At 30.7% G+C, this 23,285-nt stretch overlaps 1 protein-coding gene across 2 annotated transcripts in view; it reads right to left on the minus strand.

Annotated features, from left to right (window-relative positions):
- The window catches only part of LOC140436986 (RIMS-binding protein 2-like), a 404,098-nt gene that overhangs the window by 185,916 nt on the left and 194,897 nt on the right, over positions 1-23,285 (minus strand). For both annotated transcript variants that reach the window (XM_072526193.1, XM_072526194.1), the window contains 2 exons: positions 16,815-17,195; positions 9,071-9,308 (listed from right to left, as the gene is read on the minus strand). In XM_072526193.1, the coding sequence (XP_072382294.1) occupies positions 9,071-9,308; positions 16,815-17,195 (619 nt within the window). The remainder of the gene's footprint in view (positions 1-9,070; positions 9,309-16,814; positions 17,196-23,285) is intronic.

Genomic DNA, 23,285 nt, shown 5'->3' on the forward strand with positions numbered 1-23,285 from the left:
GTATATAGTTGATAAATTTTTAAAAATATTTAATTGTATATAATAAGAATAGTAGAAACGAGACAGATCATTGTCGGAATGTCCCCCTCCATAATTATTTTCTGAACCATAATAGTTAAATTAATAAACTTTTGAATACCTGACCAAAGGTACCTATTATATATATATATATATATATATATATATATATATATATATATATATATATATATATATATGTATAACGCAATTTAAAATTACGAACTTGTGACATTTTAATTTTTCAATGGAATCATTTAACAAGTTATATGCTAGTTGAAAGCAATCTCCTCAAATAACCGCAATAATATGGTTGTCTTCAGTTTTTGTGCTAAACGCTTGGAGGGGTCAGTTTATTTATTAATTATTTCCATCGTGGTTAGAATTTTGTCGATTTTTTTATTGACATCAGTCAAAAATATAACAGTATCGATATTTTTCTTATATAAGATACTATCCATCCGTTGGATATTTGCACAAATATGACATTATTCACGAATTATTTTTTTAAATTACGTCTTCTTTCTACTTACAGAAATTAAAACAATGCAATTAAGCCGCCTGTGCAAACGTAACAGCATACATCGAAAAAAGTCAGCTATATGACGATGTTCAGTAATTGATTGACCTTCCGGCAATTGTGGGTTTTGTTTTGATTTTTGTTAATAAACAACTGTTATAACAACTAACCGTTATATTTGTGTTTGACTTATTAGGGTAAGTATTTATTTATTAGCTAATGACAAGAAATAATATATTATAACCTCTACATTGTTATTTAGTTATTTAAACAAAACAATTGCTAAACTAACTGGCTAAAACAATTTCAACATAGCGATACAAAATATTTTTAAGGGTTTTTATTTTTAAAGTGTTCCTGGTAACTCATTAAATTCTCAAGCACAACAAACTTGTGTGAAGTGTGTTGGAGTATTTTTTGAATTAGAAAAACTGAATGTAGAGCCTGTGGAGCCATTTTCGTTTTATTCAATAGGTAATATATTGAAATCCATGTTCGTTTATAAAAATACTTAATCATTGAACAATTTTTTATTTAATTCTACTATGTTAAAAATATCACGACATACAGTGTGAACAATTATAAAAAGAAAAGAAAACAACCATATTATTTCAAAGCCAGGCAAAAGCAGACCTCATCCAAAACACAAGACAACCGATCTATCTGATGGATCAAAAATGGCAGTATGGAATGCAGTATATGACATGTACCAACAAAGTAAGTACCCGTTTCTTTAATATAAATTCTTTAATAAAAAAACTTGAGGAAAGTGGTTTAAGGAAATTTGTGCAAAATACATTGATTGATATTGAGATGTGATTTTTTAATTTGAAATAATTTATAGTTTTGGAAGATTATTAAGGTAATAATTTCAATTAAAAAAAATATATTAGAATTAAAAAATGAAAACAAAGAATTTCTTTTTTTACATTAAACTAGGTAAAATATTGATTTATTTTATATTTTATGATTAGAGAAACATGATACTGTTACATACTGCAAAGTATTCGTAATAAGAGAAGGCATAAAGAAGTTAAGTTAAGTAAGAGCCAAGTTTATTATTTTGCTCCAAATCTAAAGCAGCTGATTATCATGGGGACATGAACAGTGAAATTTTCACTAAGTGGATGAGTGAAAAATTTATTTTCAATTTAAAAGAGCCATCATTAATAATTGTGATGAATAATGCTTAATAACAGTGTTCTTTTGGAAAAGCAACCTTTTACTGTTTCAACTAGAATGAAAATTATTACCTGGTTGACAACAAACAACATAAAGTACGAAGCAAAACTCACAAAATCTGAATTATAACAAATTGCAAAAATCAATAGGAAAGAGAATATAGGATATAAGAGAATATAATCGATGAGGTACTAAGAGAACACGGCCATAAAATTTTGGGGCTACCTCCTTATCACTGCGAGTTTAACGCTATTGAAATAATTTTGACAAACTGCAAGTCATAGTACAATGAATGTATTGGTAGACATGGACATTCTGATACTACTGTTATAAGTATGTGAAAAGAGGCACTAAACCAATATAACACAGAAATTGCGAAAAAATGTGTGAGACATACTCAAAAAATGATTAAAAAGTGGTATATCCGAGAAAAAAATGTTGTCATTACCATTCTACCAATCATAATATCTTCAATCCTGATCCCCGGAGGGAGTGTAGTGGTCATCGTGATGTCGTTTATTGTCCGTTTCCAAAGATCTCTGTCTCTGGTCATTTCTTTTAACTCATGGATAGATCTTTTGCAAATTCCCGTAATTTGATCATTCCATCTTGTTGGAGATCTTACTCGTGATCTTCTTAAGGATCTCCCCTTGAATCCTTCCATGTTTTCTGTGTCTGCTCTCATAACATGTTCAAAATATTTTAATTGTGAAGATAGACTTTCCTGCGTAGCCGTTTGATGACTTTTAGCTCATTTAAAATTAAAATATTTGTCCTGTGGTCGGTCCACGGAATTTGTTATATTCTTCTCCAACAGAACATTTTACAATAACATTGCTAATAAAAAATACAGGCCGAAGAAAATTTATAAAATATTATATCTATTGTAAAAAGAAAAGACAGTTAAGATTTGATTTCACGTATAGTGCGTTTGTGTATCCGTTTATACGTATTTCACCCTAAAAGTGATCTTCGGAGCGGCTATTCACAACCGCTCTGAACGTGAAAATAATCGTTCCTGTCATATTATCTGGAAATCTGAATTTGGTTTCAAAAATTAGTTTACGGATTTATTTATCAGATGTCGCTATTGCATCCAGATCGAATCCAATTTATAGTTGCTTCTAATATGACAGGTAAGATTATTTTCACAGGAATATACATATATATATATATATATATATATATATATATATATATACATATATATATATATATATATATATATATATATATATATATATATATATATATGTATATATATATGTATATATATATATATATATATATATATATATATATTCTATATATATATTGAAAAAACAGAAGGCTTATTAAATGATAAAATTACATATTTTCAGCTAAAAAGAGATCCAACTATTACGATACAATTTTCTTATAATGAACACAATGTATCTTATCCAAAACTTTACTTCTTACCAAAAATTCACAAAGAAGGTATACCTTCACCTATTGTAAGCTGTACCAATTCGGTAACTTATGCCTTATCCAAATTTCTTGCCAACATTCTTAAAGATGCTTTTGACGAAGTGAACAACTATAATGCAAAGGATACATTTTCATTTGTTAATGATATCAGAGAGTTGATTTTACCGAAAGAATATGTTTTTATTTCGTTAGATGTCATATCGTTATTTACTAACATACCAATAGATCTGGTCAGTAATATAATACAGTCAAAATGGAATCTCATCCAAAATTATACAACAATTTCTAAGGATAGTTTTTAACACTTCTGAATTATGTTTTTGAGAACACCTATTTTAGCTTTAATGATAAATTATATCGACAAATATTTGGAGCACCTATGGGTAGTCCACTCAGCCCTATAATAGCAACCATTTTGAACCATTTGCTGGATGTCATTATTCCTCAATTACCTTTCCCTTTACCCTGCATCAAAAAATTTGTAGACGATCTCATATGTTCTGTTCCTACTTCACAAATTCAAAATACCTTGAACATTTTCAATAACTTTAACAAACATATCCAATTTATTTTAGAGATTGAAAATGATTGTTCGATATCATTTCTGGACACCAAACTAATAAGAACTGAACAAAACAAAATAATTGATAGATTGATATCAACAGCCAACACATTCTGGAAGATATTTAAACTTTTTTTCAAATCATTCTACTCATCAAAAGTTTAATACAGTGATTGCAATGAACAATAGGGTAAGGCATATTAGTGATGATAAATTCATAAACAGAAACATAAATTTGCTGTTTAACATCTTTAAAAATAATGGATACCCAAAACATATCCTTAAAAAATTGATATTTTACTCAGACATATTTGACGGTCTCATTGATATCGAATCAGTACAAACAATCCAATATAAAAAAACTACCATTAATAACACAGTTAACACCTTCTGTGACCAGTTTATTTAAACAATTTGCTAACATTAAAATTGTCCAATATAATTTATTAGAAAACCGGCAACTGTTTTCTAAAGTAAAAGACAAGACACCAACTGTAAATAAAACTAATGTTATCTACAAAGGGTCACACAACACAAAAGTGACTGCACAAAGAAGAAGAATGCATGTGCAGCAGTTGACCATTACTTAAAAACTGGGCATCAATTTGACTACTCAAATTTCAGGGTTCTACAGCAAGAAAACAATTACAAAAAAAGATTGTTTTTAGAAATGTGTCATATTAATAAAGAAAAATATGCAGTAAATTATAAGGCAGACACGGGACAGTTGAGCAATATTTACTTTAATATTCTTAGTATGTTCAAATAATTTTTGTTTACAATTATATTTTAAATCACCCTGTATATTTTTAATGTGTAATTTTATTGTGTTTTAATTGTTTCTTAGTTGTTTTTTTTTGCTAAAAAATTTTTTTTTTATTTTATTACTAGTGACTAGGTGCTTTAACCAATATTGTCAGTACTGTTTTGAATATATTATGTACAACATTTTTAAATATTTTTAACTCTAAATCTGTAAGTAAATCATTGTTTATTTTCACCTGATATTTTTATACATTTTAACCATATTTCAGTTATCTCCTGATGAAGCTGACAAAAAATCAGCGAAATATAGAGTAATAAAAGAAAAAAGAGTTTTTTTTTTAATAACAGACCGCATACCCGACACACCAATATATACATATATATATATATATATATATATATATATATATATATATATATATATACATATATATGTATATATACATATATACATATATACATATATACATATATATATATATATATATATATATATATATATATATATATATGTATATATGTATGTATGTATATATATATATATATATATATATATATATATATATATATATATATGTTATTTTTATTTAAAACCAGTCAAAGTCATTACTCGGAGGTTTTTGGGGATATTGAATACGAATATTACGACGGCGTGGATCTCAACGGTATCTGGTGCCAAGGGTGACCTCAAGGGTGATAACATAAAACTCCTGGAGACGAGGTTCACACTGAACTTAAGGTAGCTCGAGGATCATCGTTGTCATAATATTCGTGTTCATCGATCTTGAAAACCCCAAATAATGACTTTTGACTGATTTCAAATGAAATAACATAAGACTTCAGAAGACGAGGTTCATCCTGGGCACCAGGTAGCTCGAGGATCATTACCGTCATAATATTCGTAGCGATAATATCATACCTCAAAAACCTTCCAAGTAATTATTTTCAACTGATTTCCAATGATTACAGAAAACTCCAGGAAACGAGGTCCACCACCCTGACTACTATGTAGCTCGAGGACTATCGTCGTTATCATATTTGTATTCAGAAACTTCGAAAATCCAGAAAAAGCAATTTATAGTTGCTTCTAATATGACAGGAAAGATTATTTTCACAGGAATATACATATATATATATATATATATATATATATATATATATATATATACATATATATATATATATGTATATATATGCATATATATATTCTATATATATATATATATATATATATATATATATATATATATATATATATGCATATATATACATATATATATATATATATATATATATATATATATATATATATATATATATATATATATATATATATATATATATATGTATATATATATATGTATATTCCTGTGAAAATAATCTTTCCTGTCATATTAGAAGCAACTATAAATTTCTTTTTCTGGATTTTCGAAGTTTCTGAATACAAATATGATAACGACGATAGTCCTCGAGCTACATAGTAGTCAGGGTGGTGGACCTCGTTTCCTGGAGTTTTCTGTAATCATTGGAAATCAGTTGAAAATAATTACTTGGAAGGTTTTTGAGGTATGATATTATCGCTACGTATGAAAAAACAGAAGGCTGATTAAATGATAAAATTACATATTTTCAGCTAAAAAGAGATCCAACTATTACGATACAATTTTCTTATAATGAACACAATGTATCTTGTCCAAAACTTTACTTCTTACCAAAAATTCACAAAGAAGGTATACCTTCACCTATTGTAAGCTGTACCAATTCGGTAACTTATGCCTTATCCAAATTTCTTGCCAACATTCTTAAAGATGCTTTTGACGAAGTGAACAACTATAATGCAAAGGATACATTTTCATTTGTTAATGATATCAGAGAGTTGATTTTACCGAAAGAATATGTTTTTATTTCGTTAGATGTCATATCGTTATTTACTAACATACCAATAGATCTGGTCAGTAATATAATACAGTCAAAATGGAATCTCATCCAAAATTATACAACAATTTCTAAGGATAGTTTTTAACACTTCTGAATTATGTTTTTGAGAACACCTATTTTAGCTTTAATGATAAATTATATCGACAAATATTTGGAGCACCTATGGGTAGTCCACTCAGCCCTATAATAGCAACCATTTTGAACCATTTGCTGGATGTCATTATTCCTCAATTACCTTTCCCTTTACCCTGCATCAAAAAATTTGTAGACGCTCTCATATGTTCTGTTCCTACTTCACAAATTCAAAATACCTTGAACATTTTCAATAACTTTAACAAACATATCCAATTTATTTTAGAGATTGAAAATCATTGTTCGATATCATTTCTGGACACCAAACTAATAAGAACTGAACAAAACAAAATATTGATAGATTGATATCAACAGCCAACACATTCTGGAAGATATTTAAACTTTTTTTCAAATCATTCTACTCATCAAAAGTTTAATACAGTGATTGCAATGAACAATAGGGTAAGGCATATTAGTGATGATAAATTCATAAACAGAAACATAAATTTGCTGTTTAACATCTTTAAAAATAATGGATACCCAAAACATATCCTTAAAAAATTGATATTTTACTCAGACATATTTGACGGTCTCATTGATATCGAATCAGTACAAACAATCCAATATAAAAAAACTACCATTAATAACACAGTTAACACCTTCTGTGACCAGTTTATTTAAACAATTTGCTAACATTAAAATTGTCCAATATAATTTATTAGAAAACCGGCAACTGTTTTCTAAAGTAAAAGACAAGACACCAACTGTAAATAAAACTAATGTTATCTACAAAGGGTCACACAACACAAAAGTGACTGCACAAAGAAGAAGAATGCATGTGCAGCAGTTGACCATTACTTAAAAACTGGGCATCAATTTGACTACTCAAATTTCAGGGTTCTACAGCAAGAAAACAATTACAAAAAAAGATTGTTTTTAGAAATGTGTCATATGCAGTAAATTATAAGGCAGACACGGGACAGTTGAGCAATATTTACTTTAATATTCTTAGTATGTTCAAATAATTTTTGTTTACAATTATAATTTAAATCACCCTGTATATTTTTAATGTGTAATTTTATTGTGTTTTAATTGTTTCTTAGTTGTTTTTTTTGCTAAAAAATTTTTTTTTAATTTTATTACTAGTGACTAGGTGCTTTAACCAATATTGTCAGTACTGTTTTGAATATATTATGTACAACATTTTTAAATATTTTTAACTCTAAATCTGTAAGTAAATCATTGTTTATTTTCACCTGATATTTTTATACATTTTAACCATATTTCAGTTATCTCCTGATGAAGCTGACAAAAAATCAGCGAAATATAGAGTAATAAAAGAAAAAAGAGTTTTTTTTTTAATAACAGACCGCATACCCGACACACCAATATATACATATATATATATATATATACATATATATATATATATATATATATATATATATATATATATATACATATATATGTATATATTTATATACATATATATATATATATATATATATATATATATATATATATATATATATATATATATGTATATATGTATGTATATATATATATATATATATATATATATGTTATTTTTATTTAAAACCAGTCAAAGTCATTACTCGGAGGTTTTTGGGGATATTGAATACGAATATTACGACGGCGTGGATCTCAACGGTATCTGGTGCCAAGGGTGACCTCAAGGGTGATAACATAAAACTCCTGGAGACGAGGTTCACACTGAACTTAAGGTAGCTCGAGGATCATCGTTGTCATAATATTCGTGTTCATCGATTTTGAAAACCCCAAATAATGACTTTTGACTGATTTCAAATGAAATAACATAAGACTTCAGAAGACGAGGTTCATCCTGGGCACCAGGTAGCTCGAGGATCATTACCGTCATAATATTCGTAGCGATAATATCATACCTCAAAAACCTTCCAAGTAATTATTTTCAACTGATTTCCAATGATTACAGAAAACTCCAGGAAACGAGGTCCACCACCCTGACTACTATGTAGCTCGAGGACTATCGTCGTTATCATATTTGTATTCAGAAACTTCGAAAATCCATAAGTTATGACTATCGACTGATTCAGAAAGTAATTAAAATACTCCAAGAAACGTGGTCCACCCCGTCTACCAGGAAGCTGGAGGATTATCGTCGTCATAATCATGTTTGGTGACCTTGAAAACCCCCGAGTAAAAAAATTAGACTAATTCCTATCGATAGTTTCATAGTTGAAAATTTTTTATTTTCTATATACTTTGGAAATGCATTTTTCTAATGCACAAAATGCAGTTTTCATTTCACCACAATAAATTTTATTCACAAACTTTCCTGATACTTTCCCAAATCGAATGCAAAAAGTTTCACAGCAATTCATCTTGCTGCATAAAAATGGCAGATTGTACCACACAGACATCATAAAAACACTGTACATGTACCTTAGTTCAGATACCTAAAAAAGTTAAGTTTTATCATTTAGAAAATAAGTGGGGGTGAGAGGAGTTTCATACACTTTATACTAAGATAACTCCTAATTTAAAATTTTCTTTAGTCTTACCTTGCTATGTACACAGAACATCTCCCTTTCCCAGGAATATCTAGCATATCGACTTGACCCTCCGTGCTCATCTGCCCATTTAAGAAGTTCCTGTCAGGTCCGCTGTGGAGGGCACTCCAGTCTGAATCCAATCCATCTGTAAGCATCCTCGGTCTCAAATCTGATATACCAGACATGGTTGTGCCGCCCCAAGGGGGCGGTGGGTGTGGGGTTACAGGGGTAGCTACACGTCGGGTACCTTTAAATTGTAATTTAAAGGATTTGTTAATTGAGGCAACTAATCGGACAATGACTTGAAGGTGAAAGATGTCTTGAGATGAAGTGAGCTCGTGATACAGGACCTAAGAAAGTGGAAGTGCAGAATGCGTAAGCAAGCAAAAGCGTTAGCTGTTAATTGCTATATTAGAAGAAATTTATAGAAGGAATAACTTAAGAAAAAAGAGAAAAGTATTTAAAGTTTAAAAGATATCCAAGATGCTTTAACCGAATATGAAATTTCTGATTAAAATATGTGAAATATATCATGCCGCTTTGAATAATACAGTTATGAACTCTACTCAATATTTGGATACCCTTATAAATATATTCCTCAAAAATGCAGTTTAAAGTATATACCATTGGTTAAGGTAATCCAAGGTTTTAATAAACTCAAAGACTGTACTTATCTTGAGTAGTGAGTTATCTACAAAATACTTAACAGTCAACAGAGTTGTGGGTCAAAAGCTGGAGACCACAAACAGTCTCTGAAAGTACTGGCAACAATAAATAAAATAAGCTGATAAGTGTGTGTTATGTGAGGTAGTATAAAGCACTTTAAATAATAGTTTTGTATTTAAGAGACCGATCAACTGAAATTTTACCCACAAAGCACATCACAAAAAGACAAGCAAAGTGATTTTCACATAGATGGTTACGATGTTTAAGTACCTACTTCGTCGATTAGATAAAAATATTAAATTCACCTTATGTCTCCTATTGGCCGATTTTCTTCCTCATTGGTAACTGTCCTCAGCAAAATCAAAAAGGAGAAAAAACTAAGGATATATCACTTGACTCCAGGCGGTCTAGTTATTTCGAGTATCATCCCTTATATGGTTCTGCAACATAATTTGACTCTTGCCTCAGCAACAAGATTCGTCACCTATTGTTCTCATTTATACGCCTTAGTATTCGTCTCAGTTCCTTTCCTTCAAAGATTATACGTAGTTTACAGATTTCTGTGTCAACACCCAAGTTTCATATCCATGGCTCACTATCGGTCGGATTATGATCTTCTAAAATCTTTTCTTAGTTCTTATATGTACGTCTTGTGATTTAAATATCCAGCTTATAGCAAAGTATGCCGTATTTACTAGGATAATTCTTCCGCTAAGCTCTGGATCGACAATGTTGTCCTTTGAGATGTTGACTCCTAAATAGACAAAGCTATCTAAGCAGCAGATGCTGCCAGTTGGACTGATTTATTTATAAGTGTGTTGTGTCTATCTTCTAATATTTTTAACTACGTATTCCAGTGCTAAATTAAAGAGGATTGGTGCCAGCCTATCTCCCTGTTTTAATCCTTGTGTTATTTAAAATGGGTCTGTCATCTTATTTTGTATCTGTATCTGAGCTACTGTGTCCGTTATCGTTATTTAGATGAACCTTACTAGTTTGGACGGTGTTTCAAATCCACTTAATATTTTATGTAAGTGTGTCTTGTTTATTAAGTCATATTCCTGTTTAAAGTCGATAAAAATATTATAGACATTTATGTCATGTTCCCAGGTTTTGCTTAGGACTTGCTTTACTGTAAATAGTTGGTCGATGGTTGATCTTTCTTGCCTAAATCTTGCCTGATATTCTCCGATGATCTTTGTGAGGGGTTGTAGTCTATGGTTTAATATACCGATAAATATTTTATATCCACAACACAGCAAGGAGGTTCCCCTATAGTTTTGACACAGGAGTTCATCGCTATTTTTATGAATTGGGCAGATGATATTCTTATTTCATTCTTTTGGCATTTTCTCTTCCATATTATGTATAGGACCCCATATATCTTGTCCGTTATTTCGCTTTCTCCCAACTTGAATAATTATGTGGATATTCCACTACATCCAGGGGCCTTGTTATTTTTTTGCAGTTTGATTGCCCTTTTAACCTCTTCTATCGTTGGCGGTTTTGTTATCTCATTATATAAATTTAATAGAATGTGGCAGCATCAGAATGTCGACATTGTAAAGCGAGGATTGCCTTAACTCTTGCTTACTCTCTCGCTTAATTTTTAATCAGTCTCATATAACGTTTTAGTAATAATTATCTTATATTAATAACACATATTTAAGATGTGTTAATACCTTAAATAGTGTCAATGAATCGCTTATGCTCGATTGTTAGCACTTTGGCTGCTTTAAGTGAAAATTTTAACCTTAAAAAACAAATTTAAAGGATATCCTAACTTTGAATAGAATAAATAAGTTCCATAAAATAGATGGTCTAGACGATGTATTACAACTTATTCTAATTATAAAAGCAAAAGCTCTCATTTGAATATAAAAGCTTTGAAAAATAAGGCATTGAAAATAGAAACATATTCGTAAATGGGTTGCAAATAAAGGTGTGATGTGCAAATATAAGCATTGCATTTATTGTGTATGTAATGTAGTTTTTTAATAATGTATAATTATAGGGACGTACATATAATAATATATGATATTTAGATATTGTATTGGTATAAAATTTATAAAACAAATATTATCTATATAAAGTACTAGTGAAGTTAAAAATAATTGTCAGAATAGTTTTTTATGTAATTGAAGGGCTTCATGTGAAACAATGACAAGCTGTACATGAGTTTAAAAAGGGTTAGTGCTATGCTCGGTTAAAGTAATAAAATGTAACAAGCCACCAAAAAATTATTTCAGCCCTTCGTTAATAGATGGCACCATAAACCTTATTGGATATACTATTGGATAGGTCTGGTTTTTCTCTAGTATTTACTCGACATAATGACAAGCCACATCAAAATGATGAACTTGGGCGGAAACGATTCGGATAATTCTGTGAGTTCTGACGTTTCTTGCAAGAAAAATAGTGAAGTTGGGTCGAAATTCGATGACAGTGATCGTGACTTTGACTATGTACAATCTAGAAGTGACTCAAATGATGAAAATACAGCGATATGTAACTTTTTTTCTAAATGTGGCTTATCAGGTTATTACTATTCAAGATTAAAGTATTATTATAGTGGCTTGTGATATGGCTTGTTATATTACTGCATTTTGTTGTAGGATAATGAACAAGGTCAATCAAGAAAAAGGACAAAACCAAACACATCCGACAAAACTCTAACAAGTCGATGAAGACAAAAGAATGAACACTATTATTCAAGATCAAAAAGAAAAATTCGACGAAATAAAGGACAACCGTATATGCGACAAAACGAAAAAAATGTGTCTGATCTAGAATTGGGATAGCCTTGCAGTGGCACTAAGAATTGAAGGAAAAATCTTCGGGGTCACGGGAGCAATATTTTTAACGTGTTTTGGAACCTTGGTTATGGGAGTTACAAAATAGCTACTTATTCGGATGTATAGATATTGTTAAGAAAAATAGATCCCCCGATAGAAGCAAAAACATTAAAAATCGGATATAAACAGCAATGCAGTCTTCTCCATTAATGGTAATCATGAAACTACGCTTGTCTGCAAAACAGAGTTTTTAAATGTCCATGGACTTCAAGCTTCTGAGGGCAAAGTAAATATTATTGTTACAGCAAAGGAAAGCATACAAACCGAGGAAACAAAATATCTCATTCGGAAATACAAAGTGTTAAAAACCATATACATTCGATTTCAAAGTATCAAAATTACTATAGTCACGAATATCTAGTCTCTGTTCGGATCGATATGTCCCTTGGTGTCAAAAAGTGGGAATTGAACCAGTTAGTACCAGTACCAGAACCTTAGAACCAGTACTTACCGTAAGATATGCTGTACCGAGTATAATATTGGTTTCAAGCTGCCAAAATCAGATAATTACAAGACATGCGACGAAATTAATATCCAAATAGAGTCAGCAAAATTAGAAAAAAAAAATAGCAAATTAACAACAAGACTTAACTTGCACAAGTGTAAGGCTCAGGCAATGTAGGAATTATTAAAGAGCGAAACAGCCAGGTCATAAATTGATAAAAAGGTATGTGTTATATCATTTGATTTGCAGCAAGCGTTACCGATATCCAAATTAACCACTGGTCCTGCATTTAATTGCAGGAAAATATAGACGTTTAATCTAGAAATCCATGATTGTACAAAAGACGCTGGCCATAAGTTTGTCTGAATGGAAAACGTTGCAAAATGGAGAAGTGAATAATTGCTCATACATTTTCTGAGATCAAAGATAAGTGAAGTAGAACATTTCGTTTTCTTTACGGATACTTGCACCGGGAAAAACAAAAACTAGTTGTTAATGTCTTTATGGTTCCAGCTAGTGAAGAAACAAAAGTGTCTATTTTTACACCATATTTTAGTCAGCGGACATAATCACCTTCCATCTGACAGGGATTTTGCTCTTATCGAAAAACTACATAAAAAGTATGCTTCGCTTGCATATAAAAAGAAGCCCTTAAACTTAACTGTTATAAAGCAGGAAGATTCCCTCAATGTATAACCACTCTTAAAGAACACTAAAAAGAGTACTCGCAGTAATGACCAGCGGTCTTTGAATTTTTCCAATGTTTTTTGTTATTATGCAAGTGTAATAACAAAAAAGCATTTTACGTTAATTATTAAGATTTTAGAATTCGTAAATAATCTGATCATAAATATTGTTTTAATTAAAATTGTTTTGAATTTGAAAACTGGGGCGCACGTGATTAATAACAAAACAAGATGCTCGAACTCAGGCAAGAGTATCAATATTACTTCACAAGAAATTTAGGCAGGGTGGCAATGAATAAAATTAAGAGAGCTATTTTGGTAACCAACGTTCTGTAAGTATATAATACATAAAAAAGGAGAAATTTTAAAACAGCATCGCAGGAGTTAAAACTGCGAAAAAATATAACGATCTTTGCTCTTAATATGAGCAGACCAATTAAAAAAGAGAACAATTCTTTGATGGGCTAGGACATACTAGACTACATTATTAATCAGGACAGTGCATTCGTAATGGGCGATTTTAAATCAAAAATTGGAAATACAGTACAGTATTGGAAATACAATAACTCTCTCTTAACAGGCATCTCTCTTCGCCGGTCACCTCCCCTATACGAATGGTTTTTAAAACAAAAAAAACATTTTTTGGATTAAAGAGAAATTCTAGTTTGACACAACGCGTCTCTCAACTTGTAGATTCGGTAGAAACCCAAATTTTAAATATAAATTACAGAACTTTACGCAAACCCTTAACAGTTTTTTTTAAATAATATACATAATCTAATCTACGTTTAATAGTTTAATTAAATACTTATTAATAAGTTGTCTTTATTAAACAACTGCAATTTTAAAATGAAATAGGTATGTATATATATATACATATTTATATATATATATATATATATATATATATATATATATATATATATTATTATTATTCTGACAAAAATATTATCTTGCAAAAACAGAGTAAAATAAGAACCTGGAAAACACCTAGACAAACTGTTTAATGACCAAAGAGATAACACCTTTGAGCTAAAAGAAGGAGCTAAATAATGGACCAAGGATATTGGAGTAGGAAGTTCATTCTGCAATAACATAACTAGGTAAAGCAGGGCTAGGCCTCAATAATATAAAACCAGAACCACTCAAACTAATTGACCAGCCATAAGCCAGGAGCTAAGAATTTACGAAGAATACCGTACGATAAATATCAATTTTAAAACTTTCCCTAAAAATAATCTATAATAGAATCTATGGTAAACCTGGAATAATCTTATTCAAAAAGATACAGAGACCCCAATTGTGACGTATACCCACTTCTACTTGATATGTGTATGCGTATCTACATCAGTAGTACAGTAAACCAAGATAATGCAAATACTAAAAGAAGCAGGAATTGGCAACAAAGGTTTACTAGAATCAAACCGCAAATCTCAGAATTGAAAGTAAACACACTGAATACGTAAAAATCATGCATAGAGTAAGGCAAGGGTGTCTTATAGATCCTCTAATCTTCAAACTTTACTCTGAAAAAATATTTAACGAAGCTTTGCACAACATTTAAAGAAATTAACTATCGATTGAATAAGATCAGATATACAAATGACACCATTGTATTTGCCTGCAACCTAGACCTACAAGTCATTATAAACAAAATCACATACCAGTCAACAATATGGAATCAACATAAACATAAAGAAGGCAAAGCTCATGACAATTAGCAAGAGAAGGTCAACTCCTCATCGACCAAACCCCAGTAGAAAGAGTCAAGCACTACAACTACCTCGGCACTATAATATGTCAATAATGGACCAAGAATCAGTAGATAAAAGAGCGCATCAGAAAAGCTAGACTTATCTGTAACTGGATGAGAGACTTCTTCAAAAGTTACAATCTCTCTCTTGGTATGAAAGTAAGAATGCTACGATGCGTCTCTTCTCTGTTCTGTTTTATGGTGTTGTATCGTAGAAAATAAACGAATATGTATGCTACAAGCACCTACAAGCTATGTTGAGTGGAAAATATATGAAAGGCAAGGTCCAGGAAAAGGAAGAACATACTGGTTAAAGAACTTCAGAGCCTGGTTTAACACCACATCTGTGCAGTTTTGCAGCGTTACTACAGACAAGATAAATATTACCACAGTTATCTTCAATATTCGTCACGGATAGGTACATCAAGAAGAAGAATGGATATTATATAATAATAAGGAAACAGATGGAGATGAAGGTAGTAGAGTTAGAGGAGAAAAGTGGTGTATTTTGTGGTAAAAATATTCTAATGAAACTGACAGGAAAATTCTATAAAACTGATGTAAGATCAGCAGTGATGTATGACACTGAATGTTAGAAAGTTAAGAAAAAAAAGAATAGCGAATGAATGTGGTGGATATTAGAGTGCCTAGACTATTACGTGAATTGATAATTAAGGATAAAATTAAAAATAAATTGATTAGACGATGTGTAGGGGTAGCACCAATTACTGAGTTGGAATTTTTTCAAACTAGTAAAAAAGAAAAACTAAAGAAAACCTGGTGAGAGACGTTTCGAAAGGACATATTTGCGGAGGACATATGTATTGATCCAAGATAGAAAGTGATACAGAAGTAAAATTAGAAAAGTCGACTCCGCATATGGATAACCGCAAATATAACGATAATGTGATTGGATAGATTAAGTATTTACTTTTAATATTTTTTTTATCTCGCCACTCGTCACTGGTCCTTCGAAATTTTCTTTCTACACTACTAATGCACTGAAAAAGAATTAAAGAATTATTTTATTTGTGCTTATATGTGTGTGAAACTTCATTTAAAAATTTTATTTGTTATTTTTAACGACCATACTAAAATAAAATAATTTAATATAAAACAAAAATAGTTTTCTTTACCAAAGATGTAAATTACTTCAAGCCTGTTAACATGGCTTTTTTTGTTTGAGTTCTTAAGTTAACTCGAGCAATTATTTTTAACTTCACAAGCAAACTCATTACGTTACGATTAACAGTGAAACCACCGGCTGTGACAATTAGCCATTGGCATCGGTTTGAATTCAATTATTTCATTACGTAAACGCGAATGGCTCACATAAAAGTACACTTACCGAGATCGACATCATCGATTTGCTTCAACTTGATGCTCATTGACGTCCCCGATAGGGGTAAACTATTAAACTGTGAACTCAAAGGGTTAGAGAAGGTTACGTTGTTATTGGCAAAGCTGGTCGATACTACTGGGTTTAAGGGATTTGTGTAGGGAAGCGTGTATTGAGTTAGAGAGCTCGTTACGGGGTTGCTGAAGGAGGGATTGTTGTAGGAAGTTTGCTGGAGGCCAGTCGGGTTATTAGTTAGTGGGTTGGTGAAAGTACTGTTTGAAATGGCTGTTTGGTTATAGCTGGTGGGCACGATGGAAGTGCCTAGGTTTGACGGAAGTGTGCCCATTACTCCAGTTCCTATCGAAGAAAGATTTGGAGGCAAGGAAGAACCTGAAATAATAAGAAATTTGAAATTTTATCAAATCTTAAAATATAAAGATAGATATTTCTCTTTAAATTCATCAAATTATTGATAATTTCCTAAGTTCTTTGCGATATACCTATACATTTTTTTAAATTGGTACATCAGACACCAGAATCTTATACAAAATTATAATTAGTAACAAAATACTAGACTAATTTAAGAGAGCGATGATTCTAACGTTAACAGTGAGTTTTAAAGAACTTATTATGCAAAGTCTAAACAAACAAATATTTTTTTTCAATTCCCTTTTTGAAAAAAGTGAATTTTATTAATTGAATCCCATTTCTTCGAGCTGAAGAGTAGTATATCCAAATCTTTCTCGTGATAACGATCCACTCGCTGATCCACTTACACCATACCTTATTGGTATTTCTTCTGTAATGATTTCAGACAGTGGAATAGTTCTGTATGTTTGACTTGAATGAATGAAATCGTTATTAACATTCATAATAATCGTAATAATAGAAAAACTCATGGAAGTGAAAAATATAGTAATTCAATTATCTAGTAATAAAAAGTGGAAGAAGAAATGCGAAAAGAGGATAATCAAATGGATCAGCGAAACGTCTAAACGACGCTGTATGAACAAATAAATATGTTACCATATTTCTGAAGCTATATTCTTGTGGCATGTTAATGCTATTTACTATCTTTAATAGGAATTAATTACAATCTGGAACTTTGGTATTTGTATCTGATATGGTAAGTTTTGTTCTTGTTTAATTTGTGATTTGCTGTTCTTGTAGAGTGATTTTACTGGATTTTTCCAATAGTTGGAATTTTCATAGTTGCTTTTGTCCCCTTTTTTTGTATTGCCGATATCTAGGACATTTTCTGTTCTTCTGTGACTTCCGATTTATTAATACAAATCTGAAACAGATCTTTCAATAGAGGGAATAGCTTATCTGTTATTAAATAGTTCTACTAAGTATCCTAGTCCTGTCTCTTTCCCGTTCTTTAGTGATTTACAATCGTTCCTTACTTCTATAAGATTTAGGCAGAGGAGAGAGCTTTAAGTTATAATTTGGTCCCTTATGTTTTCATTGGTTTTAAATTCTTCTCGGTTTTCGTTAGCATATTTGCACAGTAATTTTTTTATGTTTGGGTCATTATTGGTGATATTGTCTCTTTGTTATTTTCTTTTCTCATGATTTTAATGATTTTCAACTTTGTCTACTTCTTACGAAAGTTATATGTCAATAAAAGTACTTGAAAACACTGCTTTTTACATCGTGATTATAATACCTGAAAGTAAACTTGTAGCAGTCACAACTGCTTACATATAATTAATTAATATAATTTATTATTAAAATCCTAAAACCCCTCAGAATCCCGTTTATGAAACGTTTATGGGCAATAGACGATACGATGCGCAAGTGTAATCAACTAAAGTGGTCAAGAGTCGCTCGGCTAAAGTCAGTTTTGGCCAACAACTCACACAGAGAGGTGTATTTCTCCAAGCCTTAACCGGCATTTTTTTTGTCTTAAAATCGGGTAGAAAATCTGTGATTGGATTTAATATTTTCCCCGAACATCAAGGGAGGAATTGGAACAACATAATATGATAAAGAATCTTGATTGAAAAACCCGGCTTTCAAATCTGCCGAAATGATTATTTAAAACCCGGCTTCCAAATCTGCCGAAATGATTATTTAAAACCCAGGTGAGCAATTTAATCATTTAGTTTTATAGGCCTATAATTTTATTGATATTTTCATTGTCTTTTGAAATATTAACAGTGTAAAATCCGAGTTTTCTCATATGTATTATGTGGCCTTGAGCTTAGATCGTAAATTTATCGGAGACCTAATTAGGTTTTTTCTGTTTTTTTGTATACCTACTCGGTATAAAAACTTTCATGCCTAATTTACTAGATATTCTTTAAATGCGCAGACGCAATAAATAGACAGGATGACAGTCAGCTGATGTAATAAAATGTTTGTTTATTGTGGTAATTCGATGTAAGAGTATGTGTTGACAGTCATCTTTGGGTGCCTTGATGTTTCTCTAAATGTTATTTTTTGTAGATTTTACCCGATTAGGATAACGATTAATATTAGGATTAGTTTAACCAAACACCTACTTCAACCCATTAGTAACCAGGAACCGATTGTCTCCAGAACCACAGCGTTCTCCTTCATTCGCTTTTTCGGAGCCCCAAGGACCGTTAGAGTTTTAAGGGGACTTAACCAGGACAGCTGTAGTGTTGTGACAGACATTAACATCAAGTTTCATAGGGTTAAGGTTTTTTCTTGTAACTTACAACTTTGTATATGCATATACCAAGGTTAGTACTTATTACAGTTTTTGTATCATCAGGTAAATGGTTATTAATTAATTAAATTAGATTCATTGTTAGGTAAGGTAGTTTCTTTTGTATAACCGTCACGGTTTTTTTAGTATTTATATTCCATACCTTACCTATCTAGGATTTAACTTTAGTTACTAACCTTAGTGTTAAGATTTCGCTTCTCCCATGGACTTAGATTATATATTTACTAATACATTTTTTCGTTTGGCCCAGTAGTGGGGATATTTCATTTTGTCGTGGCTTTTGGTCCTCGTATACCGTAGCCCCACTACTGTAATTATATTTTCTATATATATATATATATATATATATATATATATATATATATATATATATATATATATATATATATATATATATATATATATATATATATATATATTGTTATGGTATGTAAAATCGAGAAAAATATTGGGTTGATTAAAATATTTCAAAGTTCGAAAACATTAAAATAATTCAGATAAGTAGGATAATAACCAACAAACATTTCGAAGAAGGAAAGTTTTTAAATTCTTGGATTACCTGTATTAAACAAAATGTAAGCTATGCATAAATTATTTCTTTGTTATACTTGAGTGACCCGCATAATTTTAAGTGAAATCCAAAGACAATTGAACCGGGTTTTCCAAATACATTAATGCAGTGATTAAAGACAATAGAAGATATTTTAGAAAGAGGTTTTTGTTAGTTTTTAAGAATTCTAGAAAAATATTATTTGTAAATAAGTTTTAGGAAATTTTATAATTATAGGTAAAAATTTGTTTGTGATCGAAATGAAAAAATGGGGGAATTGTGACGAGTTTTGATTGGCGGAGATTGAAAAAGGTGGGATAGGTATGTAGGAATGAAAGTTTAGCTAGATTTAGGAGAGAGAAAAGATAATCAGTTGGTTTTCCAAGTCTGTAAGACGAACAGTGATTGTTCTCTGGCGGTTCCCGAAATGTAGCAAGCAGTAGTGTTGAATGTTAGTGAGTTTTTGTGGAGTTAGTGTATCTGACAGAAGCTGAAGCAGCAAAATATTGTAAGTCATATTTCTCTACTTATATTCCAAGAGTCACTGTTCAGGCCAACGAGAGATTCAGTTTATCGTAAAGAGAAGATATTCCAAGAGTCATTTTTCACTCGGGCCAACGAGAGATTCAGTTTATCGAGAGGAGAAAGGCTATCATAATTTGAATGATTTGTGCTTTTGAAGGAGATCATTAAGGACGATATACTTGCAACAATCTGTTGTAAGATTGCTGATTACATAGGGGGCGGTTGAGAGGAGATAATATAGTCTACAAGGAACAAGGATTTGGACCACTCATCATCAGAGAGAGATATTTTTGTTTTCTGCAGTTTTTTTCTTTTATTGATAACACAATTTTTACACTTAATTTAGAAAGGATATAAATATTTTGATTAGGAGAGTTAGAATAGTTTGGGATTTTGAGATTTCAATTAATATTGTTTGTACCAATAATTTTGATTGTTCACGTACGTAGAACAAAATTTTGAGAATCATTATATGAGATTTGTTTATTGAAAACTTTTGAGTGTGAATTATTTCATTATTTTTATTTCAATATATAGTGTTAGATCATATGTGTTTTTTATTATTCCGGTATTCTTTGGACCTTACCTTTCACATGTAATAGCATAGATATTGAAGCACGAATTTAACCCTGAGATAAAAGAATTAAAAATTGTGATAGAGTCATAATCATATCATTTAAATAATTTTAATTAATCAAAAAAAATTAATTAGCTAATTATTGCTTGGCGCACCAAGACTTTAAATATCACAATAACTGGCTTCCAAAACGTGGGGCTTGAAAATATCGCAGCTTCACATTTGAAGGAAGGGAAAGAGATCTGGAATAAGTACAGGTGATCCAGAGATAAAAACATATAACATTGAGGGAATTTGAATTTGAAAGTATTTTGACAATTTTTCCAGGGAATATAAATTTGATTTATTGATTGATCGTAGTTAGTGCATATTTACTGCTATTGAATTATTTGATTTTATTTTCTTTACCAATCGTACATTTGATATTTATTTTGAATTATTTGAATTTTACTGATTGCATATTTGATATTTGTCGTGAAAATTTAATACATTTGGAGAGAAATATTGTCGTGTTCTGAAACATATAGAGTGTTGTAAAATTTCACATTTGGCGGGGACAAAAACAGTAACGAAAAGAAACAACATGTCGACCACAAGGAGTCAAAGCAAAACGCAAGAAAGGAAAGAGGATAAGATAGAAGAGGAAACAATTATTGATGAAGGATCGGATAATGAAGGAAATTCTACAATAATGGAGGAAAGAAAAGAAACAGGGATGTTAGAAAAATTATTAGCTATGATGCAAATACAGACACAACAAATACAAGAATCGTCACAAAAAATGGATAAAAATCAACAAGAAACAAAACAAACAATAGAACTAAATAACAGAAATATAGAGCAGCGTTTGGAAAACTATGAACAAAAATTAGAAGAAAATGATAGAAAAATGGAAAAGCGTTTGGACAAATATGAAAATGAGGTAAAAGTCTGTTTAGAAAAAGTCAGAGAAGAAACAGAGAGGAAACTAGAGATGCAGAGAGAAGAAATAGAAACTAAAATGAAAGATATTAAGACTGTACAGAAAAAGGAATTAGAACAGTTAGAAACAAAATTTGAAATGGCTTTACAAGAAGACAAGAAAGAAATAGAAAAACAAATTGAGGATATCAGAAAACAACGAGAGATGGGAGACAGGAGAGAAGTACTCATCCAAAGTCCGGGTGACATAAAAATACAGTTTGGCGGGGATATTCGGAAAACACACCCAGTACCGTTTGTTAAAAATTTGAAAACCAAATTACAACATATTAGATATTTTGACGATTGCAAAGAAACAATTAGAAACCATTTGAAAGAAGGAGCAGCGTTATGGTATGAAAGCAAGGAAGATGAGTTTGAAAATTGGACAGATTTTGAAAATAAATTTCTCAACTATTTCTGGGGGAAAAATAAACAGAGAGAAATCAACCAAGAGCTACAGAATGGAAAATATCACGAAAAAATGGGAATATCTGAAGAAAGATATGCTTTGCAGATATATAACAATTCAAAATATCTAGAATACAAATATTCTACCGAACAGCTGGTAGAAATGATCAGCAGACATTTTGAGGAAACGTTGGAAGATCACGTGATTTTGAGAAACTATCAAGATATTGATAGTTTGTGCCAATTCCTTCAATTAAAAGAAGCGAAAAGAAAAGAAATGAGAAATAGAAGACAACATGACCAATATAATGGACCGGAAAGAAGGTATTCATCAAATTATGACCAGAGAAACCGACATCCCAGATCAACAAACGAATATAGGCCGAGAAATTACAATAATTACAATAGACAACAAATTACGATAACCGGAATGATACACAAAATAGAACAAATGAAAATCACAACAGGAATAGAGATGCACAAAATCCTCCGAATAGGAATACGAACGAACAAAGGGACGATAGAAATAACCAGAGCTTCCAACAACAAAATAGAAGGGAGATGAATCATGTAGCAATAGGAAACGAAAGACAAATTTCTAATTCTAATCTAATATTTTTAGATGCATTTATAAAACATAAAGCGATTAAAATTGTGATTGATTCTGGCTCGGAGATATCGCTAATCAATAAAAAACTAGTAAAAGAATTAAATTTGGACAGATTTGTGTATAAGATTCCTAGGGTTGATTTAGTGGGT

Source organism: Diabrotica undecimpunctata, chromosome 3, assembly GCF_040954645.1.
Source record: "Diabrotica undecimpunctata isolate CICGRU chromosome 3, icDiaUnde3, whole genome shotgun sequence".
Classification (NCBI taxonomy): domain Eukaryota; kingdom Metazoa; phylum Arthropoda; class Insecta; order Coleoptera; family Chrysomelidae; genus Diabrotica; species Diabrotica undecimpunctata.